Source organism: Gymnogyps californianus, chromosome 9 (genome assembly GCF_018139145.2).
Source record: "Gymnogyps californianus isolate 813 chromosome 9, ASM1813914v2, whole genome shotgun sequence".
Taxonomy (NCBI): Eukaryota; Metazoa; Chordata; class Aves; order Accipitriformes; family Cathartidae; genus Gymnogyps; species Gymnogyps californianus.
The window spans coordinates 24,810,447-24,831,454 of NC_059479.1; the positions used below are offsets into that span (position 1 = coordinate 24,810,447).

Genomic DNA, 21,008 nt, shown 5'->3' on the forward strand with positions numbered 1-21,008 from the left:
AGCTCTGCCTGGAGGTCTCCTTGGCCACTTTTACCGCTGTTTATCTGCAGTAGACATTGCCTTGTGCCTTTCTTGGTTACTAACGTAAGCGTACTTCATCCTCATGTGATGCGAACGCATCTTCCTCCTTCTTGCCAAATAGGGAACACTTCTGCCTTTTCTTCAGCGGCGTTAGCTGCCCTATTAACACCTCATGCGAGTGCCGCTCTGCCGCCAGGATCCCTGCTGTCCTGGTGCTTTTGGTGGTTTTGCCCTGCCGGATTTTGACCTGGTTTGTCTCTTCTTATCAATTCTGTGCACTTCAGACCCGCTGCTGTCCTCCAATTGCTGCTTTCTGCAACTCCTTCTATCAATCCATTTGCAGTTTCTCCGTACAGACTTCCTCCCGCTGCCTTCACTTCCCCTCCTGCCCGTGGCGGGCTTTTAAAAGCCTGCCCGCTCCTTCCCTCGGGCAGCTCTGCTGCCTCTCAGATCCTTGGCCAACCCTTCTTCAGCAGCTCCCAGTCATTTTGTCCAGATGTTTTCCTCTCCGAAGGGGTGAGGAATCTCCCAGCTGGCTCAGAGGGTTCATTGACCGACGGTGATGGCAGCCCAGCCCAGCTTCTGCCCCGCACGCTGTCTGCCCTCTCGCACCCCGTTTCTGCGTGTGCTCCTTAGCTGGGACCTCGGCGCCCTCCCGTTCCTCGTCCTGGGCGTCACAGCCCAGCCATCCCCACCTCTCTGCCCGTTTTGTCCCGTGTCCCAGCACCACCAGGGCAGCATGACATGCCCCAGCCGCTCTTCACCAGCCCACAGAGATCAGTGCGGCTCGCTGGTGGGAAAGATGTTCCCAACGGGATGCAGGAGTGCCAGGGAAGTCACTTCTCCCCGCTCCGCGGAAGTTCCCGTTTCCCCTTGCGTACCCCCAGAGCCCCCAGCACCCTGCAGGCGAGTCAAAACTTCTCCCCGCGTCCTTGGCCGCCCTGGCTCTGTGCCGTTCCACCTGTGCCTTTTTTTGGCTCTGGGTGAAGCGGCTCCCCGCCGCGGTGGTGGTGCCAGGTCCCTCCAGGCTCTTCTGCCGACCTGGGGGCTTTTCTTCCCCTGTTCCCTCTTTTCTGCCTCTGCTCCGGAGCCACACGGGCTTTTGCGTGCCCCTGACGAAGCCGCAGGGGCTGATGCCGCGGGCACGCTCCAGCCTCCCCGAGCCCCTCTGCTCCCTCCCCGGGAGGCACAGAGCGGGGCAGGGGGTCCCCACCGGGGGAGGGAGCACCGTGGCCCCTTGCCACCCTCTCACCTCGAGCCCCCAGGTTGGGGGGGCCGCGCACCCCGCAGAGGGCCCGCTGCTGGCTCAGGGCTGCCGGGGGGGGGGGTGCAGAAAGCACCTCGGGGACCCACGCGTGGGGTGTGCCGGGCTGCCGGGGGCAGGACCGGCGAGGGGGGCGGGTGCCGGGGAGGGGGGGGGCGGGGTGCGGCGGCGGGCGGCCCGTGCGCCCGGGGCCGCCGTTACCAATCAGCGCGGCGGAGCCGGGGCGGGCGGCGGAGCCGGGCGGGGCGGGCGGCGGAGCCGGGGCGGGCGGGGCGGGCGGCGGAGCCGTGCGCGGCGGGCGGCGGAGCCGGGCGCGTCCTGCCGCCGCTCGCCCTCCGCGGCCCCGGGAGCGGCCCCGGTTGCGCCGCCGTGGCAACGCGCGGGGGGATCCCGGGATGTCCTCGTCGCCCGTGGAGGAGTGCCGGTCGCCCGTGGGGCTGGACTGCTGCAGCTGCTGCCTGGACTTGGCCAACCGGAGCGGGCTGGAGGAGGGGGCCGGGGGCGAGAACAACAACCTGGGCAGCCCCACCGTCAGCAGCTTCCGGCAGCTGCAGGAGCAGCTGGTCCGCAAGAACCTCAACACCGACAAGCTGAGCTCCATCATGCGCCAGGACTCGCTGGAGCCCGTCGTGCGGGACCCCTGCTACCTCTTCAACCAGGGCATCTGCAACAGGAACATCGACCAGACCTTGCTCTCCATCCTCCTGCTCTTCCACAGGTGGGTGTCACCGACGGATGCCGAGGGGCTGCCCGCGTCCTGGATGCCCCTGGAGCCGGACCCGGGCCGGCTGTGTGCTCCGGGGCTGGCAGCTGGCAGTATGGGGGCGAGACGTCGGGCCTGCAGCCCCCCGGGCTGCCAGGGGCAGGGGGACCCCAGTGACCCTGGAGCCGGGTAGGGTGGCAGCACTGGGGTTTCTAGGTGGGGAGAAGCATGGGCGGCCGCACGTGGCAGGGAGCCCAGTCTGCCTGCCATGGGTGGTGCCAGCCCAGTCCCTGGGTGCAGGTCTGGGTGGCTCTGCCCCGTGATGGCCAGCGGTGCCCCTCTGTCGGTGCCCTGTGTCTGTCTGGGCAGTGACAACAGCCTCTAGCTGTGTGTCTTGGCCCCTGGACTCTGTGTTCATCTCCCTGGCTACATCTTACCCACACAGACGTTGCCTGCCAGGGCATGGACAGTGTCGAGCGTCAAACAGGCATCGTCCTCTTAGTCCTGCGTGGAGAGGGGCAGCTTGTCACTTGGGAAACACCCTCGAAAGCCACCTTTAGAGTTAGTGAGAAACTGGGTAGGGAGCCCGAGAGTCCTGCTGCCAGGTCGTGCTCTTTCAGCAGCTTCCCTGTCTCTCCCTGCAGTAAATTGAGTGGAGACAGATTTGGCCTGGGTGGTATTTCCCGTCCCTGGAAAGTGACTCTGCCCCTGACCAAGCTGCTCCCTCTCGGCTCAGAGCAGGCTGCTCGGGGACGGGGCTGCCTGCGCCCAAGCACCGGGACGTGCTTGGGGCTGGTCCCATCCGCTTGCCAGAGGGCTGGGCTTCACCCTGCCAAGGCTGGGGAAGGCAGGAGCGCGGGGTCCCTCCCTGCTCCCCTGCTCCGGCATTGCGGGCGGAGGAGGCTGAACGGGGGGGTCCCCGGGGCTGCCACCCCGCAGGGTCCCCGGCCCTGACGAGGGGGACCCCAGGGGCAGGGAGGGGACAGAGCTGTCTCAGGTCCTGCACTGGCGCCTCCGGCTCTGCGATGGGGCTGGCCCTGGTGCCCAGCCACCCTGGAGGGCTGGCGAGAATACGGGGAGCTGCCTGTGCTGCGGGCTGGCAGGCCCGGGGCTCTCCAGCTCGGCCTTGGGAAAGCCGAGCTGGACCAAGGGGGTGCCGCGGGGTGGTAGCACCCAGAGCTGCCCATGGCTTCGGCAGGTGGGACACATCCCCCCTTCCCAGGGCTGAGGGGACCTGTGGCCCATCGGTGCGTATGTGGCAGGCATCTGCGTGACTGGCAGGGCAGGCAGCGGCTCTGGGGGCTCGTTCCTCCACCGTGGGTGGGGTAGCATGCAGGTGGGGCGCGCGGCAGCACCCACAAGTTTGCAGCCACCTCGCCATCCCCTCCCTTCCCTGCACGCACATGCACCTGTAGGCGTGCTCCTGGGCTGTGCACGGGCGTGCGAGCCGCCCTTCGCTCCCTTCGCCCGGTGCGGGGAGGCGGGTGGGCTCACACGTGGCTGCCCCACGCGTGCGAGCCACCCAGGCGGTGCGCGCACGCCTCCTCGCCCCAGCCAGCGTCTCACGCTGAGCAGGCTGCTCCTTCTGAGCCGTCCTCGGCGGAGACGCTCTTCCTGCACTTACATAACGCCGAGCTGCCGCTCAGGTGGGAAAGGAGGAGCCGGGACGCCCGCCAAGGCACCCGGCACCCGGCCCGGGCTCCCGGCTGCACGGCGAGCAGCGAACCCACCCAGCCAGGAGGGAAACGGGAGCGAGAGATTTCCCTTCGCTCCGGGAGGCTGCAGCCAGTTGGCATCATGGGTGGAGAGGGGAAGCGAGACACTGTCCCCAGCGCGGGCTGCCGGGACTGGGTGTCCGAGCCAAGCATCCGGGCTGCTCGCCTGGGGAGGCGGTGACAGTGCCCATGGGTGAGAGGCGGGCGATGTGGGCACGGCTTGTTGCTTTCAAACTCGTCCCTGCTGGAGCGGGACCCACGGTGCTCCCGGCGAGCATCGGTCCACCCTGCTGAGGTAGGGAGCAAGCGGAGGTGCCAGGGGACCGGGGCTTCTCCCCATCTGTGCCCCTCGGTGCCCCTTGCTGCAGTGCCCAAGCCTGTTCCGTGCCCTGGTGTGTTTTGTGTCCTGAGAGGCTCCGGGCATTCCCTTTTATGACAGGCTGTGCCATAGCGTGGTGTGAAGCCGTAGTGTCCCTCCATCACACCCTGCTTCCAGGCACCCTGCTGCCAGCCTGGTCTGGAGACTGCTTGGGTGATCCCCCTTTGCCCCTGGGTGGCACGGCGTGTGGGAGCTGGGGGGCATGGCCCCGGGCACTGGAGGGAGGTGTGCCCACACCTGTGTGTGCTGTTGTTTTGCTCCAGCCTGAACTTTCTCCTCCTGGGGAATGAGCCAAGATACCCAAGAGGTGATAGCATACAAAGCGGGGGATTGTGGGTGCCAGAGGAACACCCCGATAACAGGCCTGATAACGGCACCCTTGCTGCTGGCAGCGGGGAACCCGAGCAGGTTTGTGCCCCTTGTTTTAGCTGATGTGCTCCTACACTGGCACAGGAGGAGAAGGAGGTCGCGTGGATGCACGTGCTCATGCGTGGCCGAAGCCCTGCACGGCACGGGAGGACCAAGCAGCTGCATCTGGAGCCTGAGTCTGGCTCTGGGACTGCTGGAGACAGTTCAGCCCTGGGCTCTGCAAGTCAGGGTCAGATCAGTGCTGGGGGTCTTGGACAACCTACATTCAACATTTCCAGCCTGTCTCTGGGGGTTTCCCCCTGGCTGAGTGGTCGCTGCCAGGCTCTCCATGCTCTTTGCTCGCTGCAGGGATGCTGTGTGGGATGCACGAGGTAGGGATGCTCCAGCCCTGCAGGAAACCCTCCTGCTCGGGGAGTGTGTGGGATCCTGTTCAAAAAGGGCTTCTCCCCTCCGTGCCCTCACATGGGGCATCATGAACTGCTCTCCAAGGAGACCTGGGCAGTGCCAATGGGCCAAGCTCGCACCAAAACACCAGGTATAGGGAGGCCAGCTACCGCCGTGCTGGGTGGGTGACATCTCCTCCCCACAGATGCCGGCGCTGTGTGCAGAAAGGTCTCTGCCATCCCTTCACAATGCCAATGTTACCCCGAGATTGCTCATCCAAGGCGCAGGCGCGAGCCCGACCAAGCGTGGGCCGGGGAGAGCAGCCCCGTGACCGCGTGGCACCTTTCCCGGGGCTGGAGGGGCTGAGGGGAGCCGGCGGCGTGGGAGGGGGTCAGCGCTGCGGGGGGAGAGCAGCACCCTCCCGGGTGCGTACTGGCGTGTGATTCAAGCAGGGCCCCGCCTGGCTCTGGGGTGGGGAGAGGAGATATGTGCCAACCTGCTCGCCCACATCGACCAGCCCGTGCCAGCTCTCCTTGCCCAGACTCTCACGGATAAGATCTGGCAGCCTGGCCAGCCCGTGCCCCATCCTGCTCCGTGCAGCAAGGGGACATCTCTGACCAGCCGGACCCTCTCCGGGCGCTGCGGGACCTGCTGCTCTGCCGAACAGGGTGGGCAACGACCCACCCTTTGGTCTGAGCCATGAAAGAGACTGGGGGCCACCTTCCTCCAGGTCCTGGGGAAGCCAAGGGAATTGCAGGGAGGCAGGGGAGCACTGTGCTGCACCGAGAGGCTGGGCGAAGGATGAATTGGGGCAGGAGAAGCCGGGCAGCACCGCCTTTCCCACCATGAGGTCAGGCCGGTGAGCAAGAGCTGCCCAGGTAGCGGTGCCAGGGTGGCATTTGTGGCACGGCACCATTTGTTCCCGTCCGTCGGGTGTCACTTCGCAGCAGCGATGCGGGAGGAGGAGATGGAGCCAGGGCGTAAAGGGCATCCCAGGGCGGCGGGGCCAGGGAGCGCATTCCTGCCGGCCGAGTGGGCTGGAGCAACAAGGAGGCATTGACGGGGAGAGGGGCCGCGCGCGGGAGCACGTGTGAGCGTGAGAGAGGTGTGGGTGTGAGACCGGAGAGCCATCCCGCCGGCCGCTCTGCCCTCCCCGGCCCCGTGGGGCAGGTCTGCCTGGGGAGGGGGCTGTGAGAGCCAGCCTTCCCGCTCGGGACCGGTGCACCGGGTATTTGTTTGCTTTGCTCTCGTGGGACAGAGCTGCACGTGGCCTGACCCGTGTCTTGCAGCATGGTTTGCCGAGCCCTGCAGACCGCCGAGATGCTGGGGAGCTTTCGTTTTAGCGGCAAGAGTAGCTTGTACTCTAGGGAGTAGCTGACCTTGGTGTGCCCAAATCCTCCCACCGCCTGGAAGATGCCAGGCAGCCAGTCTGCTGTGCCCGCCTTGGTTTCCATCACGGGCATCCTGCCACCCTGGGAGCCCTGCCCCATGACCCAGCAGGCTTAGGGGAGGTGTCCCCACTGGCCAGGCTTGCAGGGGCTCCTGGCCGGGGAAGCCCAGCAGCGCTGGGCTCAGCCGCAGCACACCGTGCTCAGCATGGCTCAGCAGGGCTGGCGGCAGCGTGCGCCGCACCGTGCACCGTGCCCGTCCCTGCCTGCTTCTGCAAGACCCAGCTCCCTCCCTCAAGGAGATTCCCCAACATGCCCTGGACCGCAGGAGAGCCCTGCTCAGCCCCTCCAGCCCCTCAGGATGAAGCCATTTGCCCCTGGCCACGAGGCCATGGCCAAGGGGGCCTGGCACAGCTGAGCTGAAGTCCAGCAATGCCAAAGCCAGCCTCACAGAAACCTGTCACCTCGGCCTCCTGCGGATGCTTGGGCACTGCCTATCTGCCAGGGCATGCGCCCAGCTCCGAGCAGGCAGGGTGTAGGTGTCCCAAGGACAGGCAGGGACAGGCAGCATGACCCCATGGGGAAGATGCTGGCCAGGATTTATTTCAAGCTTTGAACTTTAGGTGCGGAAGAGGTTGGAGCTGGAGCAGGCTACAGGGGTCTGCCCTGGTCCCAGCATCGTGCCCCTGCCTTCCAGCATCACGCTTCCTCCTTCCCTGGTGACACATGGCCTGATCCTGGACGGTGCTGAGGCTGGTACTGCTGAGCTCGGCTGTGAGTTGGGGCTGGGGCTGGCCCACAGGGGAAGCCTTTTGCAGCCCAGCCGGCATTTCAGCTCCCATCGGGCACACGGCACGGATGTGGATGCCGTGGGCAATGCCTTTGCAGGCACGCTGTGCCCCTGGTGTGCTCCTCCGTGCTGGGACCCGATGCCACCTCCCCGGCCACCTCCCAGCGCAGAGAGGGTTAAAGCCGACCCTGTACTTTGGGGAGCACCGTGACCTGTGTGGGACTGAGGGGCTCAGGGCACTTGTCGGCAGAGCCCGGCAGCTGCGTGTGCGCACAGGGGATGCAACCGCAGCGTGTGTATCTGCACCTTAAGGGGTATCTGGCTGCCAAGGGGAGAGAGGATCCGGGCGGATCCTGCCCTTGGGAAGCGACTGAGACCCCGTTTGGAGAGGGCAGAGGATACCCCAGGGTGTGTGGCGAGGGGGTGAGGGCTGGAGAGGCGTTAAAGGCTGCAACCTGTCCCAAAGCCACGCTTTGCCGATGAGCTCCAAGTTATATTTATCCAGGGGCCGCACATTGCTGGCTTCGGGACAGGAGTTCGTCATCCTCTGTCTGTGTGCTTAGAGTTGTGTGTATATATATATATTTGAGAGGCTTTCGCTGCAGAATGACTCCAGTGGCAGAGCAGAAGCCCTGGGCCCCTCCCTGCCCTGCTGACCCCCTGGCCCCAGGGTTAGGGTGAGATCCAGTCCTCACCACCCCCTGCCTGCGACTCCCCTGGGGATGGTAGCCCTGCCTGGGCAGGCAGCGGGGTGGCCGATGCCATGGGGCAGGACAAGACATCCCCGTGGCCTCGAGTGAAACCATCCCAGTGATCCCCCCATGACACTGAGCAGGACTGCCTCAGGCGGTTTGGAGGCAGGGGACGGTCTTAGGTCGTCCCCAAGGGTTGGCACGAGCCGGGTGACGGCTGGCAGCCGAGGCCAGGCACATGGAGAGCCACGGCAGCGCTGCAGGTACGCGTCCCGCCAGCAGCTTATTGTCTTTCAAGTTGTTATTGTTCTGAAATGTCAGCGAGGGAAGGGTTTTAACGAAGTGTCCCCAGTTCAAAATGCCCGGGATTCTTTGCAAAGGCCAGGCGGGGTATTAATAACCGGCTCTGCTGAAACTCTGCAGCCCCAGCGCGCGTCCTTGCCTGACCTCCTGCGGGGCGGCTGGCTCGCGCGCCAGCGGAGCTCGGCTCCTCTCCCGCTCCTGAACCCCACCGGCTTGTGTCTGGCCGGGCTTTGCACCCCCCCTGCGGGGCCCAGCCAGCCAGCCCCGGGGAAGGGGCGTTGAGGGGCTGCTGGGGCTCCCCCCCGAGCATCCCCATCCGGCCAGGCAGGAGAGCGCAAAGCTCAGGCACCTTTGAAAGGGGAAGGTGAAAGATTCAAGGGTTTCCCTGAATGCGGGTTAGTCTGGGCTGGAAGAGCAGCTTTTGGTTGCACGGGGTGCCGACGCGCTGCTCTCTCGCAGCTTCCCAGCCTCTGTCCTCTCATTATATAACGAGCTGCCTTCCAATTAGCGAGCCGGGCACTCCCGCACGCCGCAGGGCAGCAGCTGCCAGCGCCGAGCGTGGCTCCGGAGCGCCTGCTCCTGCCTGCGAAGTGGCCTGGGATTTCTTTCGGCAGATGCTGGAGGCCCTGCCTTGGGGTTCCTCTCTCGGGCTGGGGATCTCCGGAAAAGCCGGCTCTGCGCCAGCGAGGGGCTCGGGGAGGGCAGAGCCCAGGCTGGCAGCCCCCTGCCCGTCACACGCGCTGGGGTTCGAGGGCACTGTGTGGCCCTGGTGCTGCTGGGGGGGGGGGGTCCCTTCACCGCTCTGTCCCTGGTTCCCCGAAACCGGACCGGAGAAGGGCAGCCAGGATCTGGGGATGATCCAGCTGGGACTGTCCAAGGTGATACAGTGGGCTACAAAGCGAGGACAGGCCTGAAGTTCACAGCCTGGGCTGGCAGGGGACCTGCGGGGCAGGGCATGGCTAACCAAGGGAGGTGATAAACATGGAGTTCAGTTATGGGACTCCACCCCACAGGGCCCGTGGGTGTGAAATGCTTCCTCTGCGGACAGATTTGTGGATGAAAACTCTGCTGAGGGTTCAGTCCACCCATCCTCCCTGGGGCTGGGCATCCCTGACCCACGGGAGGCAGGGAGTGTGGCCGGGGGCTGGCTGTGCTCCCCCCCCCCAGCAGCCAGGCGTGATGCTAGTGGGAACACCACGGGGGTTTTTGCTGGGCTGTGCCGTACCTGACACCCTGCCCCCGGCATGCTGCGGTTGTGGGACCCTGCACAGGGCTGGGTGCGAGCAGGGGAGCAGCAGGGTGGCGAGGTTTGCTGCATGGCCCCTGGCAGGGCGCCCGCTGGGGCGGCCCGAGCTGTGCAGGCAGCAGCGTGGGACTGGTGTCGACAAACACAGGCAAGGCGGGAGGCTGGGCTGCGTGGTCCAGGGCCGGTAATAAGCAGATCAGCCCTTTTTCCTCTTCCCCTCCTGCCACAGCATGCCTGGGGAAGCCATGGCTTTGGGGGCTTCCTATGTCCAGCATCACGGGGAGGGCTTTGCCGGAGCCGGGTTGTTTCTGACCTCCCCTCCTCACACTGCTGCTACTGGGGCGCACTGGGTGGGGGGCATGGGAGGAAGAAGGGGGGCCGGTGACAAAGTTAGAGAAAGACAAATTGCAGCTCTCAGCAGGCCGGCTCCGGGGTGTGCACTCGCACGCCAGAAAAAACAGAACTGGGAGTACAGCCAAGTACCTTTATCAGAGGAAGCAGGCAGCCCAACAGCTGGACATGGGAGCCTGCCAGGGCTCCCTCCTCCCGCCCCACGCTGCCTCCAGCCCAACAGGTTGGAGGAGTCCCCACGCCGCGATCCCTGCCCGTGCCCCGCTGCCCGGCGGGGGGGTTAGCCGTGTCCCCTGCCCACAGCCCATGGGAGCTCGCTCTGCCTCCGTCGGTGGTGAAGGGAGGGGAGGACAGGTTCCCCATCGGCCTTCCCCGACTGCAAACCCTCCCTGGGCTTCCCCTGCGTTGCAAAGGCCGTGACCGCCCTGCGCGGCTCTCCCCGTTGCTCTGGTGTCCCCTAGCCCTGGGACTGGGACTAGGTCTAGCAAGGCCAGCAGCACTGGCTCTGTGGGCAGGGGCTCGCGTACCTGCCTGGGCACTTACAGATGTACCCAGGAGGGGTTGCCCTCTGCTCTGGAGAAGCACATGCCGCGGGCTGAGGGATTTATGAGCCCTCCGAGGCTCTGGTGGGCATGAACCAGGTCCCCGTGTCACAGGGCTCCTGGTTGCATGGGGCTGCCACAGGTCCCGCGCAGCCCCTGGAAAGCACCGGCTGAGCTGGGGGTAGTGCCAAGGCTGCAGTGAACAGCTCGGCCAGGACATCTTCAGGGTGAGGAAACCAAGAGCTGGCCAACTGGTGTGCTCCGGTAGCCGGCACCTCCGGCCCCGCAGCCCTCAGGACTGGCACAGCAGCCCCACGCCAGCGCTGCAGGGCAGGCGGGCACAGTTCGGGATGCTGGGAGTGGGACTGCCGAGTGGGACCGCAGATGATGCAGCTGCCTGCTTGCCCGTGGGCAGCCCCCTGGCATTACCTCTCCCTCCCCAGCACCAGGATAGGGCTGTGGGGCAAGACTGGGGGCTCCGCAGACCTGTCCCACACCCAGCCCTTCCCACTGTGGGCTCCCATGAGCCCCAGCCATCACTGACGTCCCCGGCCACCTTCAGCTCCTGCAGGGCACGGCTGGCCCTGGCGCTGGCATCCCCAGTCCCCTTGGCTGGCACAGCCATGGCTGCAGGATTTCAGGCTGTGAAAGGCAGAGTTTTCTTAGCTGCGTGTTTGCAAGCAGTGGCTTTTCCTCTCCCCCTCTGCTCTGACCCTTTGAGCCAGAGATCTGGCTCTGCGGAGCAGCCTGGGCAGCTTTGGCTCTGCGCCTTTCCCGTATTGCTCTCCAGTGTCTCCGAGACCAGGCAATAAACATTTCCCACGCCTCAGACCCTCTGAAGGGCCTTCCTCCCATTGAACTGAGTCCTTGGGAGAGAGCAAGCCAGGAACGCTGCCACGGAGCAGCGAGAACGGCCTGGAGCTGGGGGAGAGCAGAGGCTGAGGAGCCAGGAGGGCTCCTGCAGCACTGGCCGTTCCTCCAGCTCCTACCAGCAGCTGACGGGGCAAGGGCATCCTTTGGCGTGCAGCACCGCAGTGCCTGGCGTGGGTTCAATGCGAGAGGCTCAGTGCGACAGCACATCTCGTCCCTGGGGCCGTGGGGACGGGGCCGTGTCCCCTGACCCACAACACAGTGCAGGTGTGGGGTGCCAGGAGGTGAGAGACGATCCCATCGTCCTGCTCCCTGTCATCCCTTGCTGCAGCCAGGCTTAGCCCTCCGGGGGCTGCAGCCCGGCTGCGTTCATGCCTCCGCGTCCTGTTGCAGAGGAGGGAGTCGTCACTAACTGTCACCCGGCGATCGGGGCTGGCATCTCCCGGGCTGGGGCACAGGCTGTGTGTGGGCTGGCGGAGGGGTTGCTAGCAGCTTTGGGGTATCCTGCAGGGCCATTGCTGGGGGTGACACCAGTGAATGCCGGGTGTCACCACCGCTCCTGGCTGCTCGATGACAGCCACGGGTTGTTTCTTTTTCCCCGGAGAGCACAACAATTAGTGTCACAATTACACTGTATCGCGGCTGCTGTTACTGTTCCCAAAATAACCACAGGCACAAGCAGGGGCCCTGCCTGATGAACCTCCCATAGCTGCACACGAGGCAAGAGCTGCCGTGCTCCTGCCCCAGGGATGTAGCTCGCACCACTGGCCCCTCCAAGGCGCCCATCACTATGGCCTCTGGTGCTGTAGGGTAGCAACAAGTCCACGGCCCCCTGCTCTTTAGGAAGAGCAAGGGGGGACGCGGCCCACCCTGCTCTGCTGCTGCCAGGCCCCGGAGGAGCAGGAGCGGGGCGGTGGGAGAGGAAGCGGATCCCAGCAGCCCTTGCTGGAGCGGGGCCAGCAGCCCGGCAAGGCCGTCTGCCGGGGCCGCGGGGGGCTGGGAAGGGGCTCCCCGCTGCTCGGGGCGCAGCTGGAGCCCCACGCAGGACTCTGCTGCTGTGGGAGGCGTTTGGACAGCCCACAGGGGCTCCCGTGCCGATCCCTGGGGAGAGCCGAGCACAAACCGGGGGTCTGGCAGAGAGCTGTGGGCTGCCGCTCCCACCTCTGAGATGCCAGTTGGGCTGCAGGGGGGCTGCCCCGTGGGCTGGGGGTGCCTCCCCCCTGCACGAGGGGACAGCTGAGCTGCCCCCGCGCCGCACTGCCGGCACCATGTGTGCATGCACGGGTGTGCGTCTGCGTCAGCTCTGAGTCAGGGCAACGTGTGCGGGGGGGGAGGTATTTGCAGTGCACGTGCAGGATGCATTGGCATGCGTGCAGGAGGGGCGTGTTTGTAGGGTGTGCATGCACAAGTGTGTGTGCGTGCAGGATGCATGCGTGTGTGTGCAGGATGCATGAGTGTGTGCGTGCATGCAGGGTGTGCACTTGTGTGCAGGGTGCATGCCCATGTGGGCTAGAAAATGCACATGTGCATGCAAGGGGCGTGTCTGTGTGGGTGTGCCTGTGTGCGCAGGGCGTTCACGTGCATGTGCATGTGCATGTGCATGCAGGACTTGCACGTGTGTGCGTGAATGTATGGGTTGCAAGGTGTAGTGACACGTCCCAGGGTGTCTGCAGCAGAAGCCACATCCCACGAGTGGGTGTGTGGGCGAGGAGCTGCAGGGGGGTGGGCTGCACCCCTGCTGGGGCTGTGCCAGGGGGAGGAGGTAGCCCCCGTGCCCAGCGTGACCTGCCCCCAGCCAAGCAGGCTGCCTTGGGATTCCTCATTAATTAAGCGCCGGGAAGGAAAGAGAAAGCAGAGCCTTCCGCACTTCCATCCCTTACAAGCATCCCTCCCCTGGGGGTCTCATGGAGGAGGGCAGCATCCTTCCCAGCCTGACAGCCGGGGAGCCTGCGCCCCAAGCAGTGATGGCCGTGGTCAGGGCTGTGCAGGGCTGGGAAAGACCCCAGGAGGGGCGGCAGGGAAGTCAGTGACTTACTTTTGTTTATTTTCGCAATAGTCCCAGCTCCATGGGAAAAATATTGGAGGTGGCAGAGCTGAAGCGATTTCCTCCTGAAGCGCTACGCCACTGCGGTTCCCCGCTTCGCTCCAGCAGCCGCGGAAATCACCAGCTTTTCCCCAGCCCGGTGCTCGAGCGCTGTGTCGGGAAGGGGCTGGGCAGGGCCCGGGACGCCAGAGCTGTGGGGCAAGGGCCATGAGCCAGGAGCCAGGCTCCGGTCTGTCCGTCCCGGAGCCCTTGGTCCCTGGCACTAATAATTTAGGGCTTTCCTTTGCGAAGGGGGCTGGGCCAGGTCTGGGGGTGCCGTAGCACGGGAGATGGGGAGGTGGGGAAACCGAGGCACGGCTGCCAGGGCTAGGGGCAGGCTGGGGTCTGCCCACCCTATCTCCCTGCTGCTGCCCACCTCTCTGCAGGAGACAGAAGGTGGCACAACCGGTGACGTGCCCAACCGTGGGAGAGAAAATGCCTCTCCCCTTCTGCCCTGCCCTCTCTGCAGTGAGACGGGAACCTTCCCTGAGCTGCGATGGGAAACCGAGTCACGGGACCCCCGGTGTGGGTGGCCTGGGCTTGTCCCGGCTGAGGGGACAGAGCTGTGCCCCGTGTCCTGGGGGTTGCCACCCTGCCCACCACCAGCCACCCTGGGGACAAGCGCACACAGAGCGCCTTTCATCTGCCCGTGGAGGGGGGCAGCCGCCCGCTCCCCGCTCAGCACCCGCGCGGCTCGGGGTGGCACGCTGGCCCGCCGGCCCCTGAAAGGGCCGATTGAGCGCGGCTGAGGTCATCTACCCAGCGTGTTTACCCCGTGCCCGCAACCCTGGGATGCGGCCGGCACCCAGGCTGTCCCTGCCACCCGGCAGGCCGGGGGGGACGCGGCTGCGGGCAGAGCCGGCATCGCTGCCGGGGCGCTGGGCTGCTGCCGGGGAGCAGAGGGGCTGGAGTGGGGTCGCAGGCGCCGGCATGGCCTTCCAGCCGCCGTACTCCCCGAGCCTCTTCAGGAGGAGGGACTGGTGAGTAGGGCCTGGCCGCGGGCAGGGCGGGGGGACATGCGCCAGCCCCGGGGCTGGGGGGGATGAGCCCCTGCCCGCTCCCTGCAGCTCCAGCCCCCCTGCTCAGCAGCTTTGCATGGGCCAGGCTGGTGCTGGCACGGGGTGATGTGCATCATCCCCCCCGCAGACGGAGGGGCGAACGGGTCCCACACGTGCCCCCCCGGGGAGAAGCGCCCCTCCCATGCACAATCCCCCCACCAGGGAGGAGGAGATGCTTTCTTGCATCCCCACATCAAACCTGTGTGTCTCGAGGCACCTGCAACGTGCCTGGCCGTGGTTCACGGGCAGCACAGTGCCTGCGCAGGGTGCCTGTGTCCTTCACCACTCGGGACATTGTGGTCCTCATCCTGCCCTGGGAGGCGGGGGTGCGATTTTCTGGGGAGCAAGCTGGCAGGGCCTTGCTCTAAGCAGCAGCTGTGCTGCACTGTGCCTCAGTTTCCCTTTCTGACGGGAAAATACCCCTCCGCCCACCCTCAGCCCTTTCCCCGAGGAAGGGGCATGGCAGCACACCCGCTGGTTGGGGCTCCTCGGGCCACTCCCCGTGCTGGCACCCACTAGCCAGGTGCTGGGCACCTTCAGCACCCCCTGGATCAGGGGATTTGGGGTCCTCTGCAGCATCTCTGGGGTGCGCGTGCCCCTGCCAGCACTAATGCTTTCTTGGATGCTGTGCCATGGGGTGGGCTCTCTCGCAGGGTCTCGTTCAGCATCAGCCCCCGCCCTGGCTTGCGAAGGACGAGCCCCGCGGGGTCGGCGGCAGCGGGCAGCAGCGGGGCGACCGCCCGGGTGCTGAGCGAAGTCCCCCCAGGTCCAGGTCCAGAGGGCAGAGATAAGCCCCGGAGCTGGCAGGGCAGCCCAGGGAGAGCGGCCGAGCGCGGGGGGAGCATCACCCGTGGTGGGCAATGCCAGCCCCGGCCCCTCCACGTTGCTAGGGGGCGTTTTGGGGGTCCTTGCCTGCGCCCCACGGAGGAGACGCGCTCGCCGCTCTGCGGGTGCGGTGGCGGAGCTGGCGTGACCCCGGTGCTCGTGCTATGCGTGTGCCCACGCACGGACGCGGCTCAGGCACAAACACAGCGCACACCCGGCCCCCGGCTGGGCACCCCCCCACGGGCATCCCCCCCACACACCCATCCCCCCCCCCCCGGCCGCGGCACCCCAAGCTAGCTCCGGGCGCAGCTCGGGGTGCAGCCCCGGCCCCGCTGCAGTGCCGGCCCTGTCCGCGGGGCGGCGGCCCCCCCGGCCGGAGCGCGGCCCCGGTGCCGGGCGGCGGAGGCTTAGGCCAGGGCGGGGCCGGCGGCGGGCCCCGGGCTTGTTTTGCACCCCGGGCTTGTTTTGCACCCCAGGGTTTGTTTTGCACCCCGGGCTTTGTTTTTCCACTCCCGTTTCTGTTTTGCCGTCCGGTTTTGTTTTGCGCTCCGGGTCTTGTTTTGCGCGCCCGCGTTGTTTCTCCGCTCCCGTTTCTGTTTTGCGCTCCCCGTTTTGCGTGGCGCGCCCATGGCGGCCCCTTTTCCTTCTGCCCCCCTCCCGGCCCCCCCCGCCTTTGCAGCCGCGGCGGGCCCTGCTGTGCGGGGACCTGCAGGCGTGCACCCCCCAAATGCAAAGCGGGTTTCCTCCTTTTCCCAGTCCCCCAAGCAGGTCCCCCCCCCAGCTGAACCCCCATCCCGGTTATATGTGGGGAGCACAGGGAGGGGGTACTGAGGTGTGTGGGCTGCAGAGGAATGTGGGGTGGAGGAATGGGTGCCGGGGGGTGCCAGGGACAGATGGGGTGCCAAGACTCTGGTTGCAGAAGATGTACAGATTAGGGGTGCAGAGTCGCGAGGACACAGTGCTGGGGGGCAGGGGTCCTGCAGTGGGAGGGGGCCGTGCTGTACTGGGGTGCAACTGGGAGGCGCAGAGATGCAGCAGTGGGGTGCAGGGGTGCCGTGCCGGGGGTAGGGGTGCCGTACCGGGGTGCAAGGGTGCAGTACCAGGGGGTAGGGGTGCCGTACCGGGGTGCAAGGGTGCAGTACCAGGAGGTAGGGGTGCCGTATCGGGGTGCAAGGGTGCAGTACCAGGGGGTAGGGGTGCCGTACCGGGGTGCAAGGGTGCTGTACCGGGGACCGAGGCGCCGCACCGGGGCAGCACCGGGCGCGGCGCTGTGGGGCGGGGGGCGGGCCCGGCCCCCCTGGCACCGCCCGACGGGGCGGACGCCGCCGATATAAGCGGGGCGGCGGGGGGGGGAGCCGCAGTCCGTCGTGTTTCGTCTCGCTTGGTCGAGTCGCTCTCTGCAGCCATGAGCACCGGCATGTACCAGTCCCCCATGGAGGTGGCTGTCTACCAGCTCCACAACTTCTCCATCTCCTTTTTCTCCTCCCTGCTCGGGGGGACGTGGTCTCCGTGAAGCTCGACAACAGGTAGGGGCAGCCCCGGTACCGGCCGCGCTCCGCCTCGCCGTTTTCCGCCGTGGCCCGCCCGGGGGGGCCGGCGCATTGCCCCGGGTGAAGGGGCGTCTCGGTGCCCCGGGAGAGCCCGCTGCATTGCCCCTGCTGAAGGGGGGGTCCAGGTGCATTGTCGCTCCGGGGGGACCTGCGTATTGATCCCCTGCGAAGGGCGAAGCCCCGGTGCTTTGCAGCCTAGGGTGGGGGGTGTCCCGGTGCATGGATCCCCCGGGGAAGGGGGGTACTCGGGGGCTCGCTGCTAACGCCCTGCTGCTCCGCTCTCTTCCAGCGCCTCCGGAGCCAGCGTGGTGGCCATCGACAACAAGATCGAGCAGGCAATGGTGAGCCGCAGTGCCGCTCCCCCCGCGCACCTCGCTCTGTGACACCCCCCCTGGCTGCTCTTGCCTGGGGGGGGGGGGTCCCCACTCCCTGAGTGGGTGCTCTGCCCGGAGGGGGGGGTCCCCGCTCCCCAGCCTGTTGCTGGGCAGAGCAGCTCCTTTGTCTGCCCGCCGCAGCTGGCTGAGCTCATTGGCTCCGGCAGCGCCGCAGTGCGCAGGGAGCCTGCCGAGGGGGGGACCTGGGAAGGACCCTCCGGGGATGTGGGGGTGACCAAGCCAGGTCCCATGGGTGATAGGGAACTGCAGCCTGCCAAACACCTGGGGAGGGGGGGCTGGAGAGTTCCTCTGGAGGCAGCGAGACCTGGGAGATGGGGGATCTGAGGGATGCTATGGGTGCTGGCCTGGGGGGGGCTACACTGGGTGAGCACCGAGCCCTGGCCAGGGTGCCCAGGGTGGGATGGGGAGGGACAGCATTTGGGAAAAGCCTTTGCGGCACTTGGCGAGTGGCTGGGGGCAGAGCTTTGTGGGGCAGGGTGGGAGCAACCCCCAGGGCGTAACCGTCCAGTGATCGGTCTCTTCAACGGCCTTTTGCAGGATCTTGTGAAAAATCATCTGATGTACGCGGTGCGGGAGGAGGTGGAGGTCCTGAAAGAGCAAATCAAAGAACTGTTGGAGAAAAACTCCCAGCTGGAGCGTGAAAACAGCCTCCTGAAGACCCTTGCCAGCCCCGAGCAGCTGGAGAAGTTCCAGTCCCGGCTCCCCACGGAGGTCCTGTGCCCAGAGGAGCAGAGCCCCGGGGCGGCTGCCCCGGCCCAGCACTCAGGGGGCTCTGCGGTGTAAGGTGGCTCTGTCCTCGGGGTGGGCAGAGCCACAGAACTCTTTCTACTTAATCTCCTGCAAAATCGTTTCTGCCTTCATCTCACACGAAGGACTGCCAGACCCTGGCGCTGAGCCGTGCTCCCCCCGGGGCAACCCTGGCCAGCCAGCAGAGCCAGCGGCCGTCTCCTGCACGAGGATGCTCTTCTGCGAGGGAGGTGCGGGCAGCTGACCCCCCCCCATCCAACCACCTGCCGTGTGCCAGGAGTAAACCTGTGGCCTGCCCGTCCCGGGCTCTGCTGAAACCTGGGCATCCGTGACACCCTGGCATTGCAAGGCGGCCTTTGGCACTTTAATGGGAATCCACGGTTGGAAGGAGCGTGCGCCAAGTCCCGTGCCTTTGCTGCACTGTGCAGGGGGGGGTGTCTCTTTCTGGCAAAGCCTGGCATTGGAGGAAGACCGTTGTTCAGTGAGTGATGCAGATTTGTCCCGCTCGCCACCCAGGAGCATGCTGGAACCCGAACCTGACTCTGAGCAGCACCAGTGGTGGCAGTTGCGGTGTAGTGCATGGCTGTACGCACATCAGTGTGGGGATTACAAGGAAAAAAAGCTTGTTTTATTAGTTTGGGCATCTTCTGTAGCCGTATCTATGTATAAACACACGCATGAGCAGTGCCCACGAGGCTGTGGGGTGCCCTGCTCTGGGCCAGCCATGCCCGTCTCTGTACAGCTGGGGGATTCGAGGCAAGACTGGAATGGCGAGCAGCTGTAACTGGGTGGCCAGTGCTGCGAGTGGCATGAAGGAGGGGACGGATTCACCCCTCTCAGGCATCCACCATGACAGAGCCGTGCGGCAGCGCTGGGAGGATCCGGACTGACTGCGGGGCAGAGCCACGACAGGGGCTGTGCTCCAGCCCGCTGGGTTGGGGGGAGCCGGCCCGTGCTCCTGGGCTCCCCACCTTCCCTGGCCAGCTCTCTGGGAAGTGACGGGACGTCCCTTTTGACGTCGGAAGCGGTGACACAGTTGTGTAAATCTAGGTAGAAATGGCAATAAACTCTACTTTTTATACAAACATGCGCCCCAAGCTGTGTGTCTGTGGCAGGGAAGGGGGAGGTGTTGGGGAGGGGGGGCAGCGTGGGTCGCTGGGGAAGGGGCTGGGGCTTGGGATGGGACTGGTGAGAATACTGTGCTGCAAACCTGCTGGTGGCTGGGCTGCTGTTGCTCCCCAGCTAGGAAAACCTGGCAGCTCCCCACCTTTGGGGGGGGGGGGGGTGTCAGTCCCCCCCTAACCGCTGTGGTTGAGCCAAGATGGGATTTTGGAGATGCAGGCAGGCACCCCCTTCCCAGGGGGCTGGGTGTGCGGTAGGGAAAGGTGCCCTGAACCTACAGGTCTCTGTCCTGTGTGTCATGCCTGTGACTGTCTTGAAACACGGTGTGAGGGTCAGAGGATGGGTCAGCTGGATTGAACAGTGCTGGATGGGGGCTCAGGGTGCCCCAACCCTATCCTAGGGTACAGCCAGCCTTGGAGTCAACCCCATGGGGTAGGTGGGAGAGGGGGAAGAAAAAAAACCCACCCAGCCCCTCCATCTCTGGGGATGCTGGGTGACTATGACATTTGGGTGAGGGTTAAAGGCTGGTGGGTACCAGGAGGTGTGTGAGCAGAGCCCCAGGCTGGCAGGATGTTTGAAGCTAGGTGCAGTATCCTCCCCTGGGGTTTTATACCCTGGACATGACTCCTCAGCCAGCTGGAGACATTCCCAGTCCAGTGAAGGGGGCTGGCAGTGCCCCAGGCCCAGGGTAGCTGGTAGGTGGCCATACCCTGCGCTGCCGGCAGCACTGCTTTGCACTGGTTTGGGTCTCAGCACTGCTTTAGGTCTCTGCCGTAGTGAGGGCGACTCAGCCCCAGCCCGATGTGAGTCACGGCAGAGCTGGGGAGCTGAGGACAGTTGGCTCCCTGGAAACGCCGGGTAAACAGCAAAACACAGGCCACAGGGGCTCGAAACCGTTACGGGGTGCCTGTCCCCTCCCTGTCCTGTCTGTCCCAGGGCTGGGACCCAACCGCAGCCTTGCGCAGGCAGCCCTGCAGACACTCTGTTGCAAGGGCTCAGCATGCACACGTGTGTGCCTTGAGTGTGCAAGAACTGCGTGCGTGATTGCTTTCCCTGCTGGGTGCATACATGTGCAAACAGGTTCAGGCACCCCCGTACCATGTATATATGCACCCCTTGCGCATACAGGCACTGCAGCAAGCTGGGGGGCACACATGCAGCACACCCCCAGTGCTGCCAGTCTCTTGGGTGGTACAGCTTCTCCAGGAAGGGCTGTTCCCCAGGGCAATTGGATGCTAGCTGTGTTTGCACTGGCCATTTCACTATAGTGGGTGTTAGGGGTGCTACTGGGCTCCCAGCTGCTGGGAAATTGTCCGCCCATCCTTCTGCACCTCTCCGGCTGGGGAAGGTTTGGGCTGCAGTGATGAGCTCTGTACCCCATTTGGCCTTGCTGCACCCCACACCCCAGCTGCATTCGAGGGATGCAGTGATGGCATTTAGAGCCCTGTTTGCCAGGGCTCTGTGCCCTCCCCATGGCCCTGGGATGTCCCGCAGCCCTCGCGTGCCTTTGCGCAGGGGGGACAGGCAATAACCCGGGGAAGACCCCGCTCATCGCAACCGCTCTGCAAAACCCACCCGCCCCAAACCACTTGCTCCTCCGGATCAGCCTTCCTCCCACGGGCGGGCAGAGCCTTTTCCTGTCCCCGCAGCGTGGTGTGACACAGTGCCAGCCAATGGCACAGGGCAGCCCCGCCAGAAAGCCCTCCCTGCGGCTGGCACATGCCACCCCAGGGCTGCGCAAGGCTGAGCCCAGCCCCGGTGGTGTCCCCGGGGGTCCCCTGGGAGCAGCAAGAGAGGAGATGAACCCTTGGGCTGAGCACCCAGCAAGCCTGTGGGTGCAGCGGCCAAGGGGAAGGGGCTGCCACCCCCCACCCCCGGGGTGCGCAGGGCCTGCTCCCCAGCTCCTGCTGCCTCTGGGGGCTGGAGGAGGTCTACCAACACCCCTACATCACCCAAAGACACCCTATGCTCTTCCCAGGCCCTCTGGTGATGGAAAAGGCTTGGAAACACCCTTCCCAGAGTGCCAGTTCCTTCTGGACACGATGTTCCCTTGCGCTGTGCCGCAGGCCCTGAAGGAAGCGGTACACATCATGCGGCACCCAAAATGAGATAAGGGCCTCTCCGTTCCCGCTGGCACTGCGCTCTCTGGCTCTCTGCCCCCGCCAGCCCCTGCGCTCGAGAGCGTAATCCCCTGGTGCAGCGAGAGTGCCG

The 21,008-nt window shown here is 65.6% G+C and overlaps 1 protein-coding gene across 1 annotated transcript; it reads left to right on the forward strand.

Annotated features, from left to right (window-relative positions):
• The first annotated feature begins 1,666 nt into the window (after positions 1 to 1,666).
• Positions 1,667 to 18,760, forward strand: TSC22D3 (TSC22 domain family member 3). Its single transcript, XM_050901641.1, has 3 exons — positions 1,667 to 2,003; positions 16,823 to 16,874; positions 17,466 to 18,760. The coding sequence occupies exons 1-3, from the start codon at positions 1,681 to 1,683 to the stop codon at positions 17,709 to 17,711; spliced, it is 621 nt and encodes a 206-aa protein (XP_050757598.1). The 5' UTR covers positions 1,667 to 1,680; the 3' UTR covers positions 17,712 to 18,760.
• Positions 18,761 to 21,008: the final 2,248 nt, after the last annotated feature.